A 20,466-nucleotide genomic window follows, 5' to 3' on the forward strand; every position below is an offset into this window, starting at 1 on the left:
TACTGAGTAGAGACAAAGAGCATTCTCACTAAGACAATTCTCAGCAATGTAATGCAAGTAATACATGTACTCTACCAAAGTTGCTTGTTCATATCTCCCCGTCTCCTCCTCTCGCTCTGTTAATTCCTCTTCTCCATTCCATGCCGACCAGCGCTCAAACCTCCCGTCATGCATGTGTGAACGTGGAGTCATGATGGTGCGAATGCTGCCAGTCACTCTAATAAACTGTATTCATTAACAGTCTGTCTCCACGTGCATCCATGTGTACACAGATTACATCAGTCTAATCCACTCTGACCTCAGAGTGCATCTTCTACTTATCCATCTCCTTTCATCCATTTACACATGGATTGAACCTGACATTTGATATTCAATAAGTGGATAACAATTCGGATCCGTTTAACAATGGAATAATACACGTATCACAGTTGTACATAGCCAAAGCACCTGTGTTAATTCAATTCAAATAGTGTTAAATTAAACACTCAAAAAGTGTCTGCCCCAGATGAAGTTAGCTGCCGTGGTTTCCCTGCCCAATCAGCATGAAGACTGATTTTTGTTCTGGGCAACAAAGGACAGAAGATATGCGGTACAGCGCCAAGCAAGCGCTGTTGAAAAGGTATTCTGCTGGTTATGGTGAAAAAGATCTGCACCAAGCTGGAAGCCATCCACAGGCGAGCAGTGATCTGGCCAATTACTGTCAACTCACCATCTTGAGGACGTTCCAGGTCAGGAGTTGAACCGACCAGTGAGAGGTTGCCCTGGCTGATGACGCCTGTGGATCAGCAATCCCACATCGATTGTATCAGGTACTCTATATTAGTAGAATAGTACAGTAGACTGACCTGTTCAATGCCTTCTCTACTTTTGCCTCTAAATAGAAACTATTGGGACAACATACTGGAATTTGAGCGATAAACAGCATTTTGAACAGTGCAAAAGCTCACCTCTGGCATTGGCCATCATCATCTGGACATGAGCATTAAACAGACAGTTATGGTGGAGAGAGGGAAAGGGCTGCTCAAACAGCTCCCCAGCCAGTCAATATTAGCTCAGCTGTTGTACGTTTCAGCTCTTTGACGCCACTGAATGACTAAATACGAAGCATCCAAAATGCAAAGCATGGTTGCTTCCCTGACGGACTCAGCGACATCTACCAGTAGAAGCTGAGAGAAAATGGTTTGAGTCTAAATCGCTGCAATTATAGGCTCATAACCTTGAGTCTTAAATCATTGAAAAATGGCTAATTTCTGGTTAGTCAACGTTAGTCAGGGTTAAATCGATAGGCCTACTCCCCGCAAGAGTGAGGACATTCAAAGCTGCACATGCCTGCATAACCAAGCAGTGGCAGCGAAAAAGTAGAAAGTAGAGAGTAAGATAAGATGGTAAGAGGGAGAAAAAGGGGGAGAGATAGAAGGAGAGATAGAATAGATTGAGGTAGAGATACAGTAGAGAGATAGCGAGAGGTACACCGTCGGGGTTCGGGCAAAGTTACAAGAGTAGGGGTATGGTTCTACTTACATTTGCAGCCATTGTCCCACAAATATCCCGGCAGACAATCTCGACACTTAGCCCCTGTAGTTCCCTCCTTACATTTACAAAATCCTGTGCCATTACAGCGAACACTGTCTGAGCCATAGGGATTACAACTACAGTCTGTAGAAACAAGACACACAAACACACACATGCTGGAAAACAAGGTGGTGCTTTGGCTTCTTACAGCAGCTACAACCTTTTACCGCCATAGGCAGGCTCATTGAGAAACATTTCTAAGCCACATATTACTTAGCCATCACTTACAGAAGAAATGCTACCATTTCAAAAGTAATGAGGTGAAATGAAGATAAAGAGTGATTGAAGGAAATGAGACATTAAGCACTGTATGGATCATTTGAGGTGATTCATTATTTTCTAGAACATTTTATGCATTTTAACAAGTCACATTTACATATATTGAAATAAGCAAAACCTTATTTACCTAAATATGGTAGCCATATTAGAAAAATGACACGACATGAAGATGAGACATTTTCTGACATGAAAGTTAGAGGGAAACATGACAACAGAGGAGGTGAGACAGAGACAGTGGAGACATACAAAGAGATGTCATAGGAATTACATGAGAAATGGACAAGAAAGGATTTACATAGCTTGGACTTGTCCAGTATGATTCAGCGAATGTTTGAAATGTGACGAAAGTGGGACGGTAACATTGAAATGGGCATTGTTGTACTGTAATACATGTTGTCTCCAGACATTTCAAGTTATTCCAAAACTAAAAAATTCCAATTAGTAATTTGGCCCACACTTAGATTTCATGGGAAACTGATTAACTACAGGGCAAATACGTTTACTGTAAACTGCTTATTTGACTAATACTATAAGTGGATATTGTCTGGGTAGAATAATGTGTGAACAAAACAACCACACCAAAAATAGCCATATCTTTACCATTATCAACAGCTAAAGCTCTTTCCAAATCCCGCTTGTGAACATAGAAGCCTTACAGGGCTCTCCTCTTTCCCATCTGTATGGTAACCTTATAGCTCTGCAGCATTTGTAAGATATATATGAGCACTGGTTTGACTGTGACTGCGTCTATTGACGTGCTATGAAGGGTAAGGGTAAAGGTTTATACACAGGGCAAGACCGCACTGACTCTGGGTCCGTCCGAAATGGCACTATATTCCCTATCGGGGTGACATTAAAAGTAGTGCACTATATAGGAATAGGGTGCCATTTGAGACACACTCTATAAAGGCTACTGATGGAATTGCATTGCTATTCCTGGGCAGGGTTGGGCCTAGCACTTCTACAGTGACATATGCAGTAGTTGCCATTGCAGTCATGCTTATCTGTCGTGCTCCGACACCTCTGGGTTTACGCGTGGAGTGTGCGAGTTCATTAGACTCTCCTTCAGGCTGGAAGAGACACCTGGATACGGGGTGGATATAATATTTTCAGTTTTCCAGAGCCAGATCAGAACGTCAGCGGGCGAGGGACAACAGATGTTTATTGGGTGCTATGTGCATGTGTAAGGTGCAGAGTCACTACACACTACACAGATGGAAAGGCATAGTGGGACGTATGGTAAAACCTCTCTATGTAGATTATCTATATATACTTTCATATACTTTTTATAGGGTCCGGTGTTTTGCACAGTCATGTGACATGCCTGGATTCTAACCTTTAATTTAAAGCTTACACTGCCGCCTTTTCTTCTCCCTTCAGATGGTTAAGCACCATCCTCAGACAACTGATTTCATTTTTGGTGGAATTCTTATTCCTGCATAAGGCTTAAAATACAGGATACTGTCACATGACTGCGCAAAACACAGGGACCTACTTATAGAATGTGCATGAAGTTAAACATGTTTAGAACAGATTCCTACGTGTTTCTGGTTATTTGTGAAACATACACTGTTTATACAAAAGTATGTGGACACTCCTTCAAATGAGTGATCTGGGTTTAGTGGATGCCAGGAGAACGCTACCTGTCCCAATGCATAGTGCCGACTGTAATGTTTGGTGGAGGAGGAATAATGGTCTGGGGCTGTTTTTCATGGTTTGGGCATGGCCCCTTAGTTCCAGTGAAGGGAAATCGTAATGCTACAGCATACATGACATTCTAGATGATTCTGTGCTTCCAACTTTGTGGCAACAGTTTGGGGAAGGCCCTTTCCTGTTCCAGCATGACAATGCCCCTGTGCACAATGTGAGGTGCATACAGAAATGTCGAGATCGGTGTGGAAGAACTTGACTTGCCTGCACGGTCCTGACCTCAACCCCATCGAACACCTTTGGGATGAATAGGAACGCCGATTGCGAGCCAGGTCTAATCACCCAACATCAGTGCCGACCTCACTAATGCTCTTGTGGCTGAATGGAAGCAAGTCCCCGCAGCAATGTTCTAGTGGAAAGCCTTCCCAGAAGAGTGGAGGCTGCTTTAGCAGCAAAGGTGGGACCAACTCCATATTAATGCCCATGAATTTGGAATGAGATGTTTGATAAGCAGGTGTCCACATACTTTTGGTCACGTAGTGTACATAACCAGCATTTGGAATAATTGTTTATTTTAAAAGAACGTAAATAAAAAACCTCATGACATAGACAGCATCAAAAACATCCTGAGTATCAAAATCTAATCTGGTAAAATGTATATCAGTTTAGAAAAAGTACAGCATGTCCATAGCAGTACACATTTAGAAGTAATACTCTTTAATGTAAAACCTTGTGATTGTGATGACTAACAGTTTGTTTAATACATAAGCCCTGTGGAGAAGGAAGCGAGTCATATGGACAGAAGCAAGTGAGGAACGACAGGACCCAGACAGCAACAGGAAAAGAGACAGTGAAAAACATGAGGCAGAAGTTTGGAGGTTTGACGCACTAAGGTGACATGTGAAAGGTGAAGGATGAGGTGAAGGTCACGTGGTGTAAACGGGGGTCAGCTGGTATAAGCAGTGCTGATGATGACAGACAGTGGTGAGGGAACTGACCTATGCACACATTCTCATCTTCCAGCTCCGCAGAAGCATTTCGGAAGTAGCCCTGCTTGCAATCCTGGCAGTGCTGGCCCCTAGTGTTGTGTTTACAGCTCACGCAAATGACAGAGTTTAGCAGCTCGATGTAGCTGCAGCGGTTGGAGTGTCCGAAGCATTCGCAGTCTTGCAAAGAAGGAAGGGTGGAGAGAGACCAAGGGGCCATGTTGATGTGGGGGTTGGGTTGTGTTGAGCGGGGGCATGTGCTACGGCGGGCGGCGGTGGTACTAGTAGCAAGGTAGTGCGAGGAGGCACCATCACATGCGAGGTTAGGATGGAGAGATGGGGGTTGAGATTGAGACAATGTTAGGTTAGGAGGAGGTGGAAAGGGCTACAGTATGACAGGTCTGGCATGGATGGATGCAGCCAGTGGTGTGAGACATCAGTTCACCCTGGGGCTATGAGAAAGCACGTTGTTATAGGGAGAGAGTAAGAGACGTTCGCTTCAAGCACACCACAATGGAAAGGATGAGGAGGATTCTGATTCTGGAATGGCACAAAAACTGGGTTTCATGGGAACGAGGCCACACAGTACAAGACAGGTCAAACAAGATAAGTTGAGTTGGAATGTAATTTTCAACCTGGGCAAGGCATAGGTGTGTAACGCCACACTGTATGAAATTTACATCTCAATTAGTTCAGGCTTCATTTATCCTACTGTGTGTTTAATTTCAGAGTAGGAGGAGGAGAGGAGCAGGAACCTTTGTAGCAGTAGTGCAATCCACAGGCCATTGTTATTACGTTCACACAGAACTGTAATCCTAAACCACAGAGCATGCAACTATGACTTTTAAAGAAAAACATGAATGGAAATACACCACTGTCCTTTCTACAGAGAACCAAATGGAAGAGGAAGAGTTGCTACATGTCCCAGCAACCACTCCGCCACCTGACACCCCTCCCAGCCAATAAATACCTTGCAACAAAAAAGCACTTTGCATGAGAAGCAGGTGAATGTATGCAGAGATGTGACAAGGGGAGCATGTTGTTGGGTGATGTGTAGTGTGTTGTGTAGTATTAGCTCCCAGATTGAAAGTCAGGCTATACGCCCTGTACCTACTGCTTAGTCACACAACGTCAGGCGGGCATGCCAATCAAAGACGGTCACATCCCAGTGGAGCCTTGTGTGTGACACCTGGCCGGCCCAGATCATCCTTGGAGTTGGGTTCAATCTGTCTTGTGGAGCGACTGCTGACACCAACTTTCACGGTGGGTCAGATGGGTTACTTAAGCCTTTGCAGACAGGCAGCTGGACACACAGCCCTCTCTGAGCTACAGGCAGCTGGACACACAGCCCTCTCTGAGCTACAGGAAGCTGGACACACAGCCCTCTCTGAGCTACAGGAAGCTGGACACACAGCCCTCTCTGAGCTACAGGCAGCTGGACACACAGCCCTCTCTGAGCTACAGGCAGCTGGACACACAGCCCTCACTGAGCTACAGGCAGCTGGACACACAGCCCTCTCTGAGCTACAGGCAGCTGGACACACAGCCCTCTCTGAGCTACAGGCAGCTGGACACACAGCCCTCTCTGAGCTACAGGCAGCTGGACACACAGCCCTCTCTGAGCTACAGGCAGCTGGACACACAGCCCTATCTGAGATACAGGCAGCTGGACACACAGCCCTCTCTGAGCTACAGGGGCTTTGGGGAGGGATTGTGGTTATTAAGTTCTGGATTGAGGTCAGGTCTTTCCGTCGGTCACCACAAAAGGCATAGAGCCTTGGAAATTAAAGACTGCGGCCTAGCTAGTTTATTCAACTCTATTCAAAAAAAATAATAATGTTCTGGTCTATTTGCTAACAAGTAGCACAGTTAAGCAAACTCCACCCTTTATGGATACAGAGTGCACATTGGTCATAGTTCATGGGGATAGTTGTGGATTAGTACTACATGGTACTACAGGGGTAGGGTTGGGTTAAGTAGCTAAAGTAGCACATACACTGGTCATTCTAGATTCATACAGTGGGGACATGGCTTTGGACAACTGCTGACACAGAGGGGCACTGTATGAATCTGAGAATCTCCTACCTCGCTTGCTGTTTGCAACTTGAACTGAAGGGACAGTTGACAAAGCAACTTGAGGAGCTACTAGACAACAAACAGATTAAAAAGAAGAAAAACAAAACAAATAAATAAACAGAAGCATGATATAGTTTGTTGGAACATGAAATAATAGAATGTTCAGAAGGGTTAAAGAAAGGAGAATCATACACATTCCTACTTTTTCACTATAGCACAAAAAAGTTTGAAATGAACATCCAGTGAAGTCTGGCATGAATTATTAAATGAACAACGAGAGAGGGGATCCTATATATTTAGTGTTATATTCTGAGACAGCAAATATTAGAGGAATTAATACCGCCACAATGTCTTCACTATCATTGCACTGTAAGAAGAAGAAGTTCTAGAATAACATTCTAGTGCTGGGGCGTTAAGTGTGGTTGCCCTGACAGTTACAGATGCAGTCTGTTCAATCATGTTGCATGGAATCTGCTCAAGTTTACCATTTGGAAGAGACGAGAGGTAAAAATAAGTTATCAGTCATATACTGTCATTAGTATCCAAACCGCGTGAGAGAGAGTCCAACAACACCATGCTATTGTCGTCACAATGTAGATGAACAGCAGTGTTCTGTTCTGGTATTACATTCTCCTGACGGACCAACACCACACATCCTCTAGGAAAGCCCAGTGGGATAATTTCCCATAGGTCTGTTCATCGAGGCATTCGGTCGAGGCTCACTGGCGCGGCACACAACAATCCCACTGCTGCCCGCATCTCTTCTCCATCAGATAACAAGCAAACAAACTGGAGGTGAAGTAATGGTCAACCCTGACTGAGCCCCTCTCACATGCTCTCCCATGTTCTCGCCTGAGATAAACCTATGACAGAAACACTATACCTTCTATATCAGGGATACTCAACTCTAACCCTACGAGTTCTGGAGCCTGCTGGTTTTCTGTTCTACCTGATAATTAATTGCACACACCTGGTGTCCCAGGTCTAAATCAGTCCCCGATTAGAGGGGAACGATAAAAAAATGCAGTGAAACTGGCTTCGAGGTCCAGAGTTGAGTTTGAGGGCTCTACATCTTCACATCCGCTTGGCTAGTGCTCTGTATGGAAATACATGGGCAGTTTGTTTGCAAAACGGTCGCCACAGCCACAGCACATCAGCACAATGGATCAACTTGAGATTGCCTGAAATCAATCTACATAAACCGCTCTGTGAAATCGCCCTATTTTCTTCCGCCGAGCTCAGATAGGATTCTAGAATCCCTAGAAGCGCCACGCCTAATTAAAACGAAGGGGATAATCTAAGGATATTGAAATGGAATGGAAGAGAGAGAGAGAGAGAGAGAAAGACAGAATGCCTATCGTCATCCTGCTCCTGTGGAGAGAATCCGCATCTTGGGGCTCAAGAAGAGAAGGGGAGGAGAGGCGGATATTGTAACAGCATGTTGCAGCTAATGCAAGTGTCTGCCGACTACGCCAGGAATCAAACTTGCCCATTTCAAAGGTGCTTTTTTTTCAAGTTTACAAAATCTAAATCACTAAGGGTTTTGACACAGATTAACAGAAAAAGCTCCCTCCTGGTGGATCTGGTTTCAACTGTCACAGCTAGTACAGTCACTGTTTAACTACTGTATATATGAGGTAGATCTGTGAAGAGATATGTTTAATCTTATATGGAGGTATAGCCTACCTTGGTTTCGGTTAGCAACACCTAGGGATGAGACATTCTGCCGAACTGCATGCAATTGGGAGAAACCATAAATGATTAGGTGCACTGGCTATAGTGGACATCAGATGCACTAACAGTAGAGGTTCTGCTAAGAGTTGACTGGTGGGACATATGTAGACAACTAGACATACATCTTCGGCATGGCTTTACTCAGAACATCTCATAACAACAGAATGACCGTCAAGCCTATACGGGGACAAGCAGTAGTTGCATCCCAACACCAGATGTTGTCCCAGGGACATTGTATGTAATTGTGTAGTTTCATGGCTCACTTGAGTGTGTGCATTGATGGCAATGATGAATAAACATAACATAAAAAAAAACAAAAAAACAACAACTTGAGATTCTCTCTGATATGTAGTGGGATCATAACTTATGCAAACATGGAGGCTGGCTTAATAATGTACACTCTTAGAAAAAAGGGTTCTAAAAGGTTCTTTGAGGAGGAATAGGGCTCTGCCAGGAACCGTTTTCATCGGAAGAACACTTTTTTTTGAAGACATTGGTTCTTTGTAAGGCAACGAGTTCTACCTAGAACCTTTTTTATCTGATTACCTGTTTTTGGAAGAAAGGGTTCTTCGGTGATTGTTTGGAGGGCCAGAAGGGAACCCTTCTGAATCTGAATAAGCTTTTTTATTATATTTTGTGGTACTATTAAATAGTGCCTCAGCTTGTGTGTTTATCTCAGTTTAAACTTTAACATCAGGAGTTTGAGCAACCTGATAAGATTTCAAAGATAGGGGTGAGAATATTTGTGCATGTATCTGGTTTTCCCATAATAATTTTACATATACTGTATAGTCTCATCAGAAAGTATTCATACCCCTTGACTTATTCCAGATTTTGTTGTGTTACAGTCTGTTTTAAAAATGGATGAAATATTATACACACAATAGCCCATAATGACAAAGTGAAAATATGTTTTCGGACATTTTTGAAAATATATTGAAAATAAAATACAGAAATATCTAATTTTCATAAGTATTGACACCCTTAAGTCAATACATGTTAGAATCACCTTTGGAGGCGATTACAGCTGTGCGTCTTTCTGGGTAAGCTTTGCACACCTGGATTATACAATATGTGCACATTATTCTACTTACAATTCTTCAAGCTCTGTCAAGTTGGGTGTTGATCATTTCTGAACAGCCATTTTCAAGTCTTGCTAGATTTTCAAGACAATTCAAGAAAAAACTGTTACTAGGCCACTCAGGAATATTCAATGTCGTCTTGGTAAGCAACTCCAGTGTATATTTGGCCTTGTGTTTAGGTTAATGTCCTGTTGAAAGGTGAATGTCTCCCAGTGTCTTTTGGAAAGCAGACTGAACCAAGTTTTCTTCTAGGATTTTGCCTGTGCTTAGCTCTATTCTATATCTTAAAAGACTCCCTAGTCGTTGCCAATGGCAAGCATACCCATAACATGATGCAGCCCCCACCATGCTTGAAAATATGAAGAGTGGTCCTCAGTGATGTGTTGTTGGACTTGCCCTAAAAAGAATGCGTTGTATTCAGGACATAAAGTTAATTTCTTTGCCACATTTTTTTCAGTTTTACTTTAGTGCCTTGTTGCAAACAGGATGCATATTTTGGAATATTTTTATTCTGTACAGGCTTCTTTCTTTTCACTCTGTCATTTAGGTTAGTATTGTGGAATAACAACAATTTTGTTGATCCATCCTCAGTTGTCTCTTATCACGGCCATTACATTTCTTTTTAATTTAACTAGGCAAGTCAGTTAAGAACAAATTCTTATTTACAATGATGGCCTACCGGGGAACAGTGGGTTAACTGCTTTGTTCAGGGACAGAACCTTTCGGTTACTGGCCCGACGCTTTAACCACTAGGCTACCTGCCGCCCCATTCTTTCCGAGGCTTTGGAAAACCTCCCTGGTCTTTGTGGTTGAAAATGTGTTTGAAATTCACTGTTCTACCGAGATACTTTATAGATAATCACGTGTGGGGTACAGAGATGAGGTAGTCATTCAAAAATAATGTTAAACACTATTATTGTACACAGAGTGAGTCTAAATAACTTATTATGTGACTTGTTAAACACATTTTTACTCCTGAACTTATTTAGGCATGCCATAACAAAGGGGTTGAATACTTATTAACACAAGACATTTCAGCGTTTCATATTTAATTAATACTACTAATACTACACTTTCACATTATGGAGTATTGTGTGTAGGCCAGGCTGTAACACAACAAAATGTGGAAAAAGTCAAAGAGTGTGAATACTTTCTGAAGGCACTGTTATTTTTACCCACACAGCAAATTGGCCAGGTTTACCTAGTGTTGATTATTCAATGTAACATTTATAGTGTTGATTCAGGAGTTAAATTATTGTAAACTAACTATCCAGTGAAAATCTCACTTTTAAAAGTGAATATTCTGTTAACTCATACTCAAATAATGTTGTTGACTCATCCTAACTTATCCTATACTTATTAAGCTTAACCTGAAGATAAAACACTTCAAAAACCCCACCTCAAACTTGTATCTCAAACAGACCGTTTAAAAAATGCTTGCTATATGGTCATAGAGGATGAGCTTGCCAATCAGCGGTCTACTGGCATTTATATTTTGAATGACCGGTATACACCCAGACCATTCTGTTGTTGGGGTACGCCCACACCATTCCAACACAGAAAAGCTGCCTTTAACATTGTTAATTAACATTTTCTGGAAGGAAAACTATTTAACTCACATTGTAATTAATTATAGGTCATATTTCATAGAAATCTGATAATACTGGACAGTTACTTTAACACTCAGTGGTGTAAAATAACCTCAGTGCTGGTGTTAATAACCAGAGTTGAGTGTGATTGTGTGTCATTTTTACTGTGTAGAGAAAAAACACTCAAAACTACACCCATGATTATCACATTTCCCAGCTTGCTCCTTTTGAAGATGGATTTTCAGAATTGTTCATTTCAATATCGGTATTTTTTTATGTATATTGATTGGTTTATTAATCTTATACTACACAAATATAAATAAAAACATCCTTAACTAAGTAGTTGGACTTATTGCACCCACTACTGAGATGGTTGTTCCCGTTTAGATAATTTAGGCAGTCCTATTAATCAATCTTCCCTACAGTGGCAGTCATTCTGAATGCAGGTTGCTGGTGATATCCTCACTCTGGCTGGATTCCAATATCCAATAGGAATTACAAATCACTTTGCAGGCCAGCATAATGTGACTTCCTGACCTGATTTGGCCTGTAAACCAGGAGTTTCCTAACACCACTGTGTTATGGTATAACTAGGCACTCAAAGAACGATCTTATGATATATATTGTCATAAAGAGTAAAATTCATAAGGCTAATAAGGCTGATGGAACTGTTCAGAGATTGTTCTAGGAAGAACCCATCAAAGATAAAAAGGGTTATTGGTAGAACCACAGGGGATTTTATGTAGAACCCTACATCAAGGGTTCTAGGTAGAACCCTCTGCAAAGCGTTCTACCTATCACCAAAAAGGGTTCACCTATGGGGACAAACCAAAGAACCCTGTATGGTTCTACTTAGCACCTTTTTGTTCTAAGAGTGTATAGATAGAAAACTAAGTTGTCGCAGGCATTTTGTTTAATTCATCAAATTGACTATTCAATCAATATCTAATTACAGTGTATTTCTGGTCGAGGAATAACGATTAATACATAATGTGGTGTGTCAGGGGTTGGAATGACTGATAGTTGTGGTGTACTGTAACCTAATTACATACAATTCTGTATTTCCATGACGGGGGAAATACTGGCGGTGTTTGGTGGTTGTGGTTGGTCGGTTGGTTAGGTGATGGAGTTGTCTTAAGTCAAGCAGAGACAGAAGGAAAGGCTAGTCGTTGTATTCTAGTATTTTAATCCCCCACGAAAGCATCACCAAGTCTCTGTGTCGCAGTATCACTGACTTCAGTGTGATCATGTGATCAATGGCCGGTGATTAGTGTCCAATAGTGTCACAAGCAACTTAACTACTGTGCCATTGGATAGTGAGCATTACCGTGTGTTGTGTCTAATCGTTTGTAATACATTCAGTCTTGTTAAAGATATGGGTAATTCATGGGTTTGGGTATTCATGCACTCAGGCACACAGACATACAGTCAGTATATACTGTAGTGTTTGACTGATTGAGTTACTATCCAAACCCTCTCCATGACAGCTCCATAACTGATAAAGTACATAGTATGTCATGTCAGTCTTAAATAAATTGTTCAGCAATATTGGCCAGAATCCAATATTGGCCAGCAAGTTATTTATTGAAAGTATTTAGGGGTTTTGGATTGTTATCGGGAGAATATGTTCTGTTGAGATATTGATCAGTAACTGTGATGGGAAGTTCTGTTTCACAGGATAAGGAGAAAAAAAACTAACGAATGAAAGAACAGATAGAAAGCATGCACTGCTTCATTTTACATCGACCAAGGAATAATGTTTGTGAAATCCAGAAATCAAAGTGACAACACAAATACTTCCCTCATTGGATAAAAAAAAATACAATAAATTGACATGTGGAGTATTTTCTTCTCATTGGCTTCATAATTAGAGGAATTTGATTAGAGCATTATGTGGATCCAATAAGTATCACATCTGTTCTTCTATTAGTTATTAGGGTGAGGGAGAATACAGGTAAGCCGTGCTTAATGAGAAGTGACGGATTATAATCAATGCTGCTGTCATAATGAAATGAAATCTCGCAGAGCCCAGAATCGTTTCTATTTTAATTTAAACTTTGCTTCAATGGCTGCATTAGGGCAAATCTGGCTGGCTTAATCAACTTGAAATAGAATTGAGGAAAAGTCAATAAAGAATTAAATTACCTTCAAACAACAATATGAAAAAGTGCAGTGTTTTCTGTTTGCTGTCCTCAAGGACATTTAGCTGTGTTCTGGTTGGTTCTTTTGTATTTGAGAGGACATAGCTACATACACACGATTTCAGTTTGGTTTACCCCAACTTCATCCTTGGTGTGTCTACACTACCACAGCTGGGTAGTGTTTCATGTTGTGGTAGGTATGGAGGTGCGTCTGCTGGTGTAAAGAAAGACAGACAGCATCTCGTGAGTGTTTCAATACCTACAGGCCTGGTCTGAATGAACCGTACAGACTTGGCCATCGTCAGTCAGTCGGTGAGTGAGTCCTTTCTGTGAGTCCCACAGACAGACAGACAGACAGGCTGTAATACAGACACTCCCCACTAAGAGAGAGAGAGCAGCCGTTGGTGATGGTCTGACTAAGTGTGGGGTTGGGTTGGGGAGGAGCAAGCGAGGTGGTGACATGTGAGTGGTGCATGTACAGCATATACAGTATATATATATATATATATATATATATATATATATATATATATATATATATATATATATATGTATGGAGAACATGCATGCAGCATATGTAAAGAGCATTGGTCATGCACAGGCAGGAGACAACACTGAACACATTCAGCTCTCTAAGATTGGGGGTTTCAGGTAGTGGGAGGGAGGGGGTCCACTTGGTTCTAAGCTAATTTCTGACAACAAATGTTTCAGAATATTCATGACAAACTGGTTATTGTTTGAATCAAATTATCGGTTTACGTTTACGTTAGTTTGACATCAGTTGTAGTTACTGTTGTGGTTTGAAGTTATTCGCCAACTAGCCAACTAGCCAATATGCTGATACCATTGTAAATTCTGATCATGGCTACGTCCCACTACTTATAAACAGCTTCCTTTCCTTGTCTCTTTCCCTTCATGAATGCTGACACATAAAATGATTGGGTAGGTCTGGTAGCCATATTGCTCTAACCTATATAGTCCTTTAGATATCTGCAGTCATGGAGATACAGCCAGGAATCAAAGAGAGGAAACCATTCAAGACTAATGGGATGCTGTCCATCTTAGCTGATTTGTGTATCTTGTTTTTTCCCCCATAGAGGGGGTGCTAGCTAGGGACTGCACCTCAGGAGAATTCCACATCAATCAATACGTCGATTGATAGGTGGATTGATGTGGAATGGGCTGGGGCTCTGAATGCACTTTGGCTTGTTCAATACCTGTGTATGTCTGAAATGACACCCCCGATTCCCTACATAGTGCACACACTTTGACCAGGGCCCATAGATCTCGGGTCAAAAGTAGTGCACTGTAGAGGGAATAGGGTGCCATTTCACACGCAGCCTTGGTGTGTGCGTCTCCTGTTATTCTCCCGAGTTGCAGTCCCAGCTGGCTGCTGTGGTAACACCAGACTACGTCTCTAGACGTCTCTCTCTGTGCTCCAGGGGCGACTGGCTGCAGCAGATAATATCCAGCGCTCATATTAAACTGACCTCACTGACATTATTCCACCACTGAGATCCGGGCACTTTCATAAACTCTATATGCCATTTATGTATAATGCATAGGGGCAAAAACATGTTTTGTATGCATGCACAGGCGTATGGCTGCTATCTAGGCTTATCTTGTTGAAGGTGAATTAGTCCACCTCCACACTGAGCAATTCTAGACAATAAGGCAGAGAGCTATTGCTATTTCCTTTAGGGAGGAAAACAACAGGGAATTAGACTAACCCTGGCATAATGAACATTTCCAAACCAATTATGACTGATCCTTCACTTAATGAATAATGGAGGACCTAAATCAGAAATGAACATTTAAAACCAAGTGGACTTTAGGGAGGGATATGATAAGACATAGCAAAGCATCAAGCAGTTTCTGTGTTTTCTTTTCTGCTTTGAATTTACTTACTAACTGGACCAATGCTATTGGGGATACCTGCAAGACAAAGACAAAAAACAGTTGACATTGAGAGATTAGTCATGTACATTTCATTCTATTTTAACAAACTGTAAATTGCAGTTTAGGACATTGTTTGCATTCATTTAAAAACATTGAATGTAATCTTGTAAACAGCAGATAAATATGAGGAAATATTACCCCCACGCACGCACATACACTCACACAAGATAGCACGGAGACACACCAGACTAAATAAAAAACCAAAACTCCTGATTTTGGACAAACTTTATCCCAACAATGTCTCGCTCTGTCGTTGAGCGTAGACATTAGTTGTATCATTATCCCAGTCTGTCGATACAACAGACCGACTGTCTGATGTGCCAGCTCCCTCTCTGAACAGATAACACAGTCAGACAGACACATCCCCATGGCGACCAGATCTTTCACACAGCAGACTATTTGCCCTGCATAGATCTCAGAGACTCACTGAGCTTTATAGACCAGCACGGTCCCAGGCTGACGAATGTGACTGACTGAGTCTTAAAAGTCCTCATAAATCCCACAGTAGTAGAGAATCAATTGGTGGTGGATATTTGGATCATGTAGATGTGATTCTTGTTATGATGAGGTATGCTGGGTTGTTGGTAACACGTAGATTTTGCGTTTCTCTAATTTGTCCGTTTGCACTATACTTCTCTCTGAGCGCCTCCCCCTATGAGGGCATTTGTCTGTCTGTCAGTGTCTGTCGGTAAACAAACAACGACAAACAAGCCGTAACAACAGGAAGCGGAGCCACGCTGCGCTCTGCAAATGGAGGAAATAAATAAATAAAGCCATAGATAAATAAATAAACAAGGTCTGTCTGGGTTCTCTCTCTCTCCCTGTGTCTCCATCGCACATCTTCCCCCAAACACCGAGGAGATATGGAGACATCTGTGATCTGTTGTCTTTTGTTTCTCCTTCATCAAATGGAGGCCTCTCAGTCATTCAGTCAACAGCGCTTGGTGTGCCTGGAGGATTACCTCATCATTCTCCTTCTGTCTACAAAGGGGGTCTGCATAACATAATGTGTATGTGTATGTGTCTGCTTGTGTGTGGATGTGTTTTTGTGTGTCTGCATGTCCACACACATGTGTGTGTGTGTGTTTGTGTGCAAGCAAGCAAGCTCTGGCCAGCCATAAGCCATCGATCCACCTCACATCATCTAATCTCTCTCTCTCTGATCCCGGCTCAACAGGCATAGTTAGGAGCCAAATGTATGACTTATTGGCGAGGTGTGTGGGGAGTGGGGAGGCAGGAGGCAGACAGGTAAATGAACACAGAATTGTAGTAGACTCTGGAGGCAGACTACCTGAGAGGGAAAGGACGCCAACCAGAGAAGGGCACAGCAAATGCACACACTCGCACTCACACTCGCACGCACACTCGCTCGCACGCACACTCGCACGCACTCGCACGCACACGCACACGCACACACACACACACACACACACACACACACACACACACACACACACACACACACACGCACACACACACATTATGCAATCCCATTCAGTGAATCACAGCTGAAAATAAAGAATGCTGGCTTCCGATACATCCTGATACTTCTTTCATAGAGAATAAAGAGAGGTTTCAAAGCCCAGTGTTAGCTCTAAATGTTTAGCCTATACAACAAGTATTGAAAGAAATGCAATATTCAAACTGTACAGTATATCTATTATTTTTATTGCATATCGGAATAACTGAGCCTAGGTGAATCGGGGAAGTAGGTATTAAAGAGTTTTGTCATGTTATGTTGCTAGTAGATGATAAAAACACAGATAGCCAACTATCTAAGTGCACCGGGCCCATGCAAAAGGAACTGCCCCACTCACACGGCTCTAGCACGGAGTTTGGGGATGGAATAAGCTAGAAGGCAAGCTACAACTGGATTTGGGATGATGTGGGTCTTCACCGTCTTTAGTGGACAGAGGCTTCACTCCTGCTCATGTAGTGCTCCTATTTACATGTACAGTTGAAGTCGGAAGTTTACATTCACTTTGGTTGGAGTCCTTAAAACTCGTTTTTCAACCACTCCACAAATTTCTTGTTAACAAACTATAGTTTTGGCAAGTCGGTTAGGACATATACTTTGTGCATGACACAAGTAATTTTTCCAACAATTGTTCATAGACAGATTATTTCACTTATAATTCACTGTATCACAATTCCAGTGGGTCAAAAGTTTACATACACTAAGTACACTGTGCCTTTAAACAGCTTGGAAAATTCCAGAAAAAGATGTCATGGCTTTAGAAGCTTCTGATAGGCTAATTGACATGATTTGAGTCAATTGGAGGTGTACCTATGGATGTATTTCAAGGCCTATCTTCAAACTCAGTGCCTCTTTGCTTGACATCATGGGAAAATCAAAAGACCCACTGGGAATGTGATGAAAGAAATAAAAGATGAAAGATATAATTATCTCTACTATTATTCTGACATTTCACATTCTTCAAATAAAGTGGTGATCCTAACTGACCTAAAACAGGGAATGTTTACTAGGATTAAATGTCAGGAATTGTGAAAAACTGACTTTAAATGTATTTGGCTAAGGTGTATGTAAACTTCCGACTTCAACTGTATGTCACTTATCCGAACACTTTTCCGACTTGATAAAATACACATTTCTCGCAAAATACACATTTTATATGTCGTATTTGGACTTTAGTTGAAAGGATGAAACTAATCAGAATGTTTAACAGCAACCTCATTCTGCAATCTTCCCTTTAATTATTCTAAATAAATATTAGAAAATGATTTAGAGCTGAGGGGATATGCATGAGCCCTAATAGTTTATAGTTCTTAGAGTAAGTATTTTACTTTATTGGAACATTTTCCGTTTATTTTATTTTAATTGTTTTATTGCAACCATCAATTGCAAAATACAGGTAGAGACTAGATTACATTATTTCTAAGTAAATCTATTCAGAGTAGAATTTAAACTGCATTGCATTGAAATGTAGCACTTTGTCCATCAGGCTACTGAACTCAAAAACATCCATTTGATGAATTAACGGTTGTCAATACAAGAAAGACATTCAATCCTTCACTTCACACAATTTAGGGTATTCATCCAACAACCTTTTCTTTGACAGGTCACGGCCATAGCAGCATTGCCTGTCAATGTAATTATTATACCTATGAACAACTAGCAGGCAGGAAAGCAGATGTTGGAGATTGTATGTCGCTTCATTACATTAACTTTCAATTACCATCATTTCCAATCCCATTCACCTGCCCATATTCCCAATTACTAGTCATAACATAATCTATGTCTGTGTGTGTGTGTGTGTGTGTGTGTAGGTGTGTGTGTGTGTGTCTGCATCTCTCCATTATGCTCCATAACATAATCTAATTGTGCACAGGAAGAGCATTAGTGTGCTTATGTTTATGGAGTGCTCCATAGATTTTTATGATCTACACTTCTCAGTCACTTCTCAGTATCTCAGAGGTCACTTCTCAGTCTTTCAGAGGTCACTTCTCAGTCTCTCAGAGGTCACTTCTCAGTCTCTCAGAGGTCACTTCTCAGTCTCTCATAAGTCACTTCACAGTCTCTCAGAGGACATTTCTCAGTCTCTCAGTGGTCACTTCTCAGTCTCTCAGAGGTCACTTCTCAGTCGCATCTCAGTCTCTCAGTCTCTTCTCAGTCTCTCAGAGGTCACATCTCAGTCACTTCTAAGTCTCTCAGAGGTCACCTCTCAGTCACTTCTCAGTCTCTCAGTGGTCACTTCTCAGTCTCTCAGAGGTCACTTCTCAGTCTCTTCTCAGCCTCTCAGAGGTCTCTTCTCAGTCTCTCAGAGGGCACTTCTCAGTCTCTTCTCAGTCTCTCAGAGGTCACTTCTCAGTCTCTCAGAGGTCACTTCTCAGTCTCTCAGTGGTCACTTCTCAGTCTCCCAGAGGTCACTTCTCAGTCTCTCAGAGGTCACTTCTCAGTCTCTTCTCAGTCTCTCAGAGGTCACCTCTCAGTCACTTCTCAGTCTCTCAGTGGTCACTTCTCAGTCTCTCAGAGGTCACTTCTCAGTCTCTTCTCAGCCTCTCAGAGGTCTCTTCTCAGTCTCTCAGAGGGCACTTCTCAGTCTCTTCTCAGTCTCTCAGAGGTCACATCTCAGTCTCCCAGAGGTCACTTCTCAGTCTCTCAGTGGTCACTTCTCAGTCGCCTCTCAGTCTCTCAGAGGTCACTTCTCAGTCACTTGTCAGTCTCCCAGTGCTCACTTCTCAGTCACTTCTCAGTCTCTCAGAGGTCTCTTCTCAGTCTCTCAGGGGTCATTTCTCAGTCACTTCTCAGTCTCTCAGAGGTCACTTCTCAGTCTCTCAGAGGTCTCTTCTCAGTCTCTCAGAGGTCTCTTCTCAGTCTCTCAAAGGTCACTTCTCAGTCTCTCAGAGGTCACTTCTCAGTCCCCCAGAGGTCACTTCTCAGTCTCCCAGAGGTCACTTCTCAGTCTCTCAGCGGTCACTTCTCAGTCGCTTCTCAGTCTCTCAGAGGTAAATTCTCAGTCACTTCTCAGTCTCTCAGTGGTCACTTCTCAGTCAATTCTCAGTTTCTCAGAGGTCACTTCTCAGTCTCTCAGAGGTCACTTCTCTGTCTCTTCTCAGTCTCTCAGAGGTCAATTCTCTGTCTCTTCTCAGTCTCTCAGAGATCACATCTCAGTCTCTAAGAGGTCTCTTCTCAATCTCTAAGAGGTCACTTCTCAGTCTCTCAGAGGTCTCTTCTCAGTCTCTCAGAGGTGACTTCTCAGTCTCTTCTCAGTCTCTCAGAGTCCACTTCTCAGTCTCTTCTCAGTCTCTCAGAGGTCACTTCTCAGTCACTTCTCAGTCTCTGAGAGTTCACTTCTCAGTCTCTTCTCAGTCTCTCAGAGGTCACTTCTCAGTCACTTCTCAGTTTCTCAGAGGTCACTTCTCAGTCTCTCAGAGGTCACTTCTCTGTCTCTTCTCAGTCTCTCAGAGGTCAATTATCTGTCTCTTCTCAGTCTCTCAGAGGTCACATCTCAGTCTCTCAGAGGTCTCTTCTCAGTCTCTAAGAGGACACTTCTCAGTCTCTCAGAGGTCTCTTCTCAGTCTCTCAGAGGTCACTTCTCAGTCTCTTCTCAGTCTCTCAGAGGTCACTTCTCAGTCACTTCTAAGTCTCCCAGAGGTCACTTCTCAGTCTCTTCTCAGTCTCTCAGAGGTCACTTCTCAGTCACTTCTCAGTCTCTCAGTGGTCACTTCTCAGTCTCTCAGAGGTCACTTCTCATTCTCTTCTCAGTCTCTCAGAGGTACTTCTCAGTCTCTCAGAGGTCACTTCTCAGTCTCTCAGAGGTCACTTCTCAGTCTCCCAGAGGTCACTTCTCAGTCATTCAGAGGTCACTTCTAAGTCTCTCAGAGGACACTTCTCGGTCTCTTCTCAGTCTCTCAGAGGTCACTTCTCAATCACTTC

General features: G+C 42.2%; 1 protein-coding gene across 11 annotated transcripts in view; it reads right to left on the bottom strand.

Moving 5' to 3' along the window:
- The window catches only part of LOC110536586 (netrin-G1-like), a 262,043-nt gene that overhangs the window by 81,180 nt on the left and 160,397 nt on the right, over positions 1-20,466 (bottom strand). For 2 of the 11 annotated variants that reach the window (XM_036935168.2, XM_036935167.2), the window contains exons 5-7: positions 15,018-15,044; positions 4,500-4,667; positions 1,522-1,656 (exon numbers count right to left, since the gene is read on the bottom strand). In XM_036935168.2, coding sequence (XP_036791063.1) covers positions 1,522-1,656; positions 4,500-4,667; positions 15,018-15,044 — 330 coding nt within the window. Of the gene's footprint in view, positions 1-1,521; positions 1,657-4,499; positions 4,668-6,402; positions 6,633-8,249; positions 8,295-15,017; positions 15,045-20,466 lie in introns of those variants that run through there. The other 9 variants (XM_090189737.1, XM_090189736.1, XM_090189733.1 and 6 more) reach the window with 5 other exon arrangements.

Source organism: Oncorhynchus mykiss, chromosome 11, assembly GCF_057628025.1.
Source record: "Oncorhynchus mykiss isolate SJ-2025 chromosome 11, ASM5762802v1, whole genome shotgun sequence".
Taxonomy (NCBI): Eukaryota; Metazoa; Chordata; class Actinopteri; order Salmoniformes; family Salmonidae; genus Oncorhynchus; species Oncorhynchus mykiss.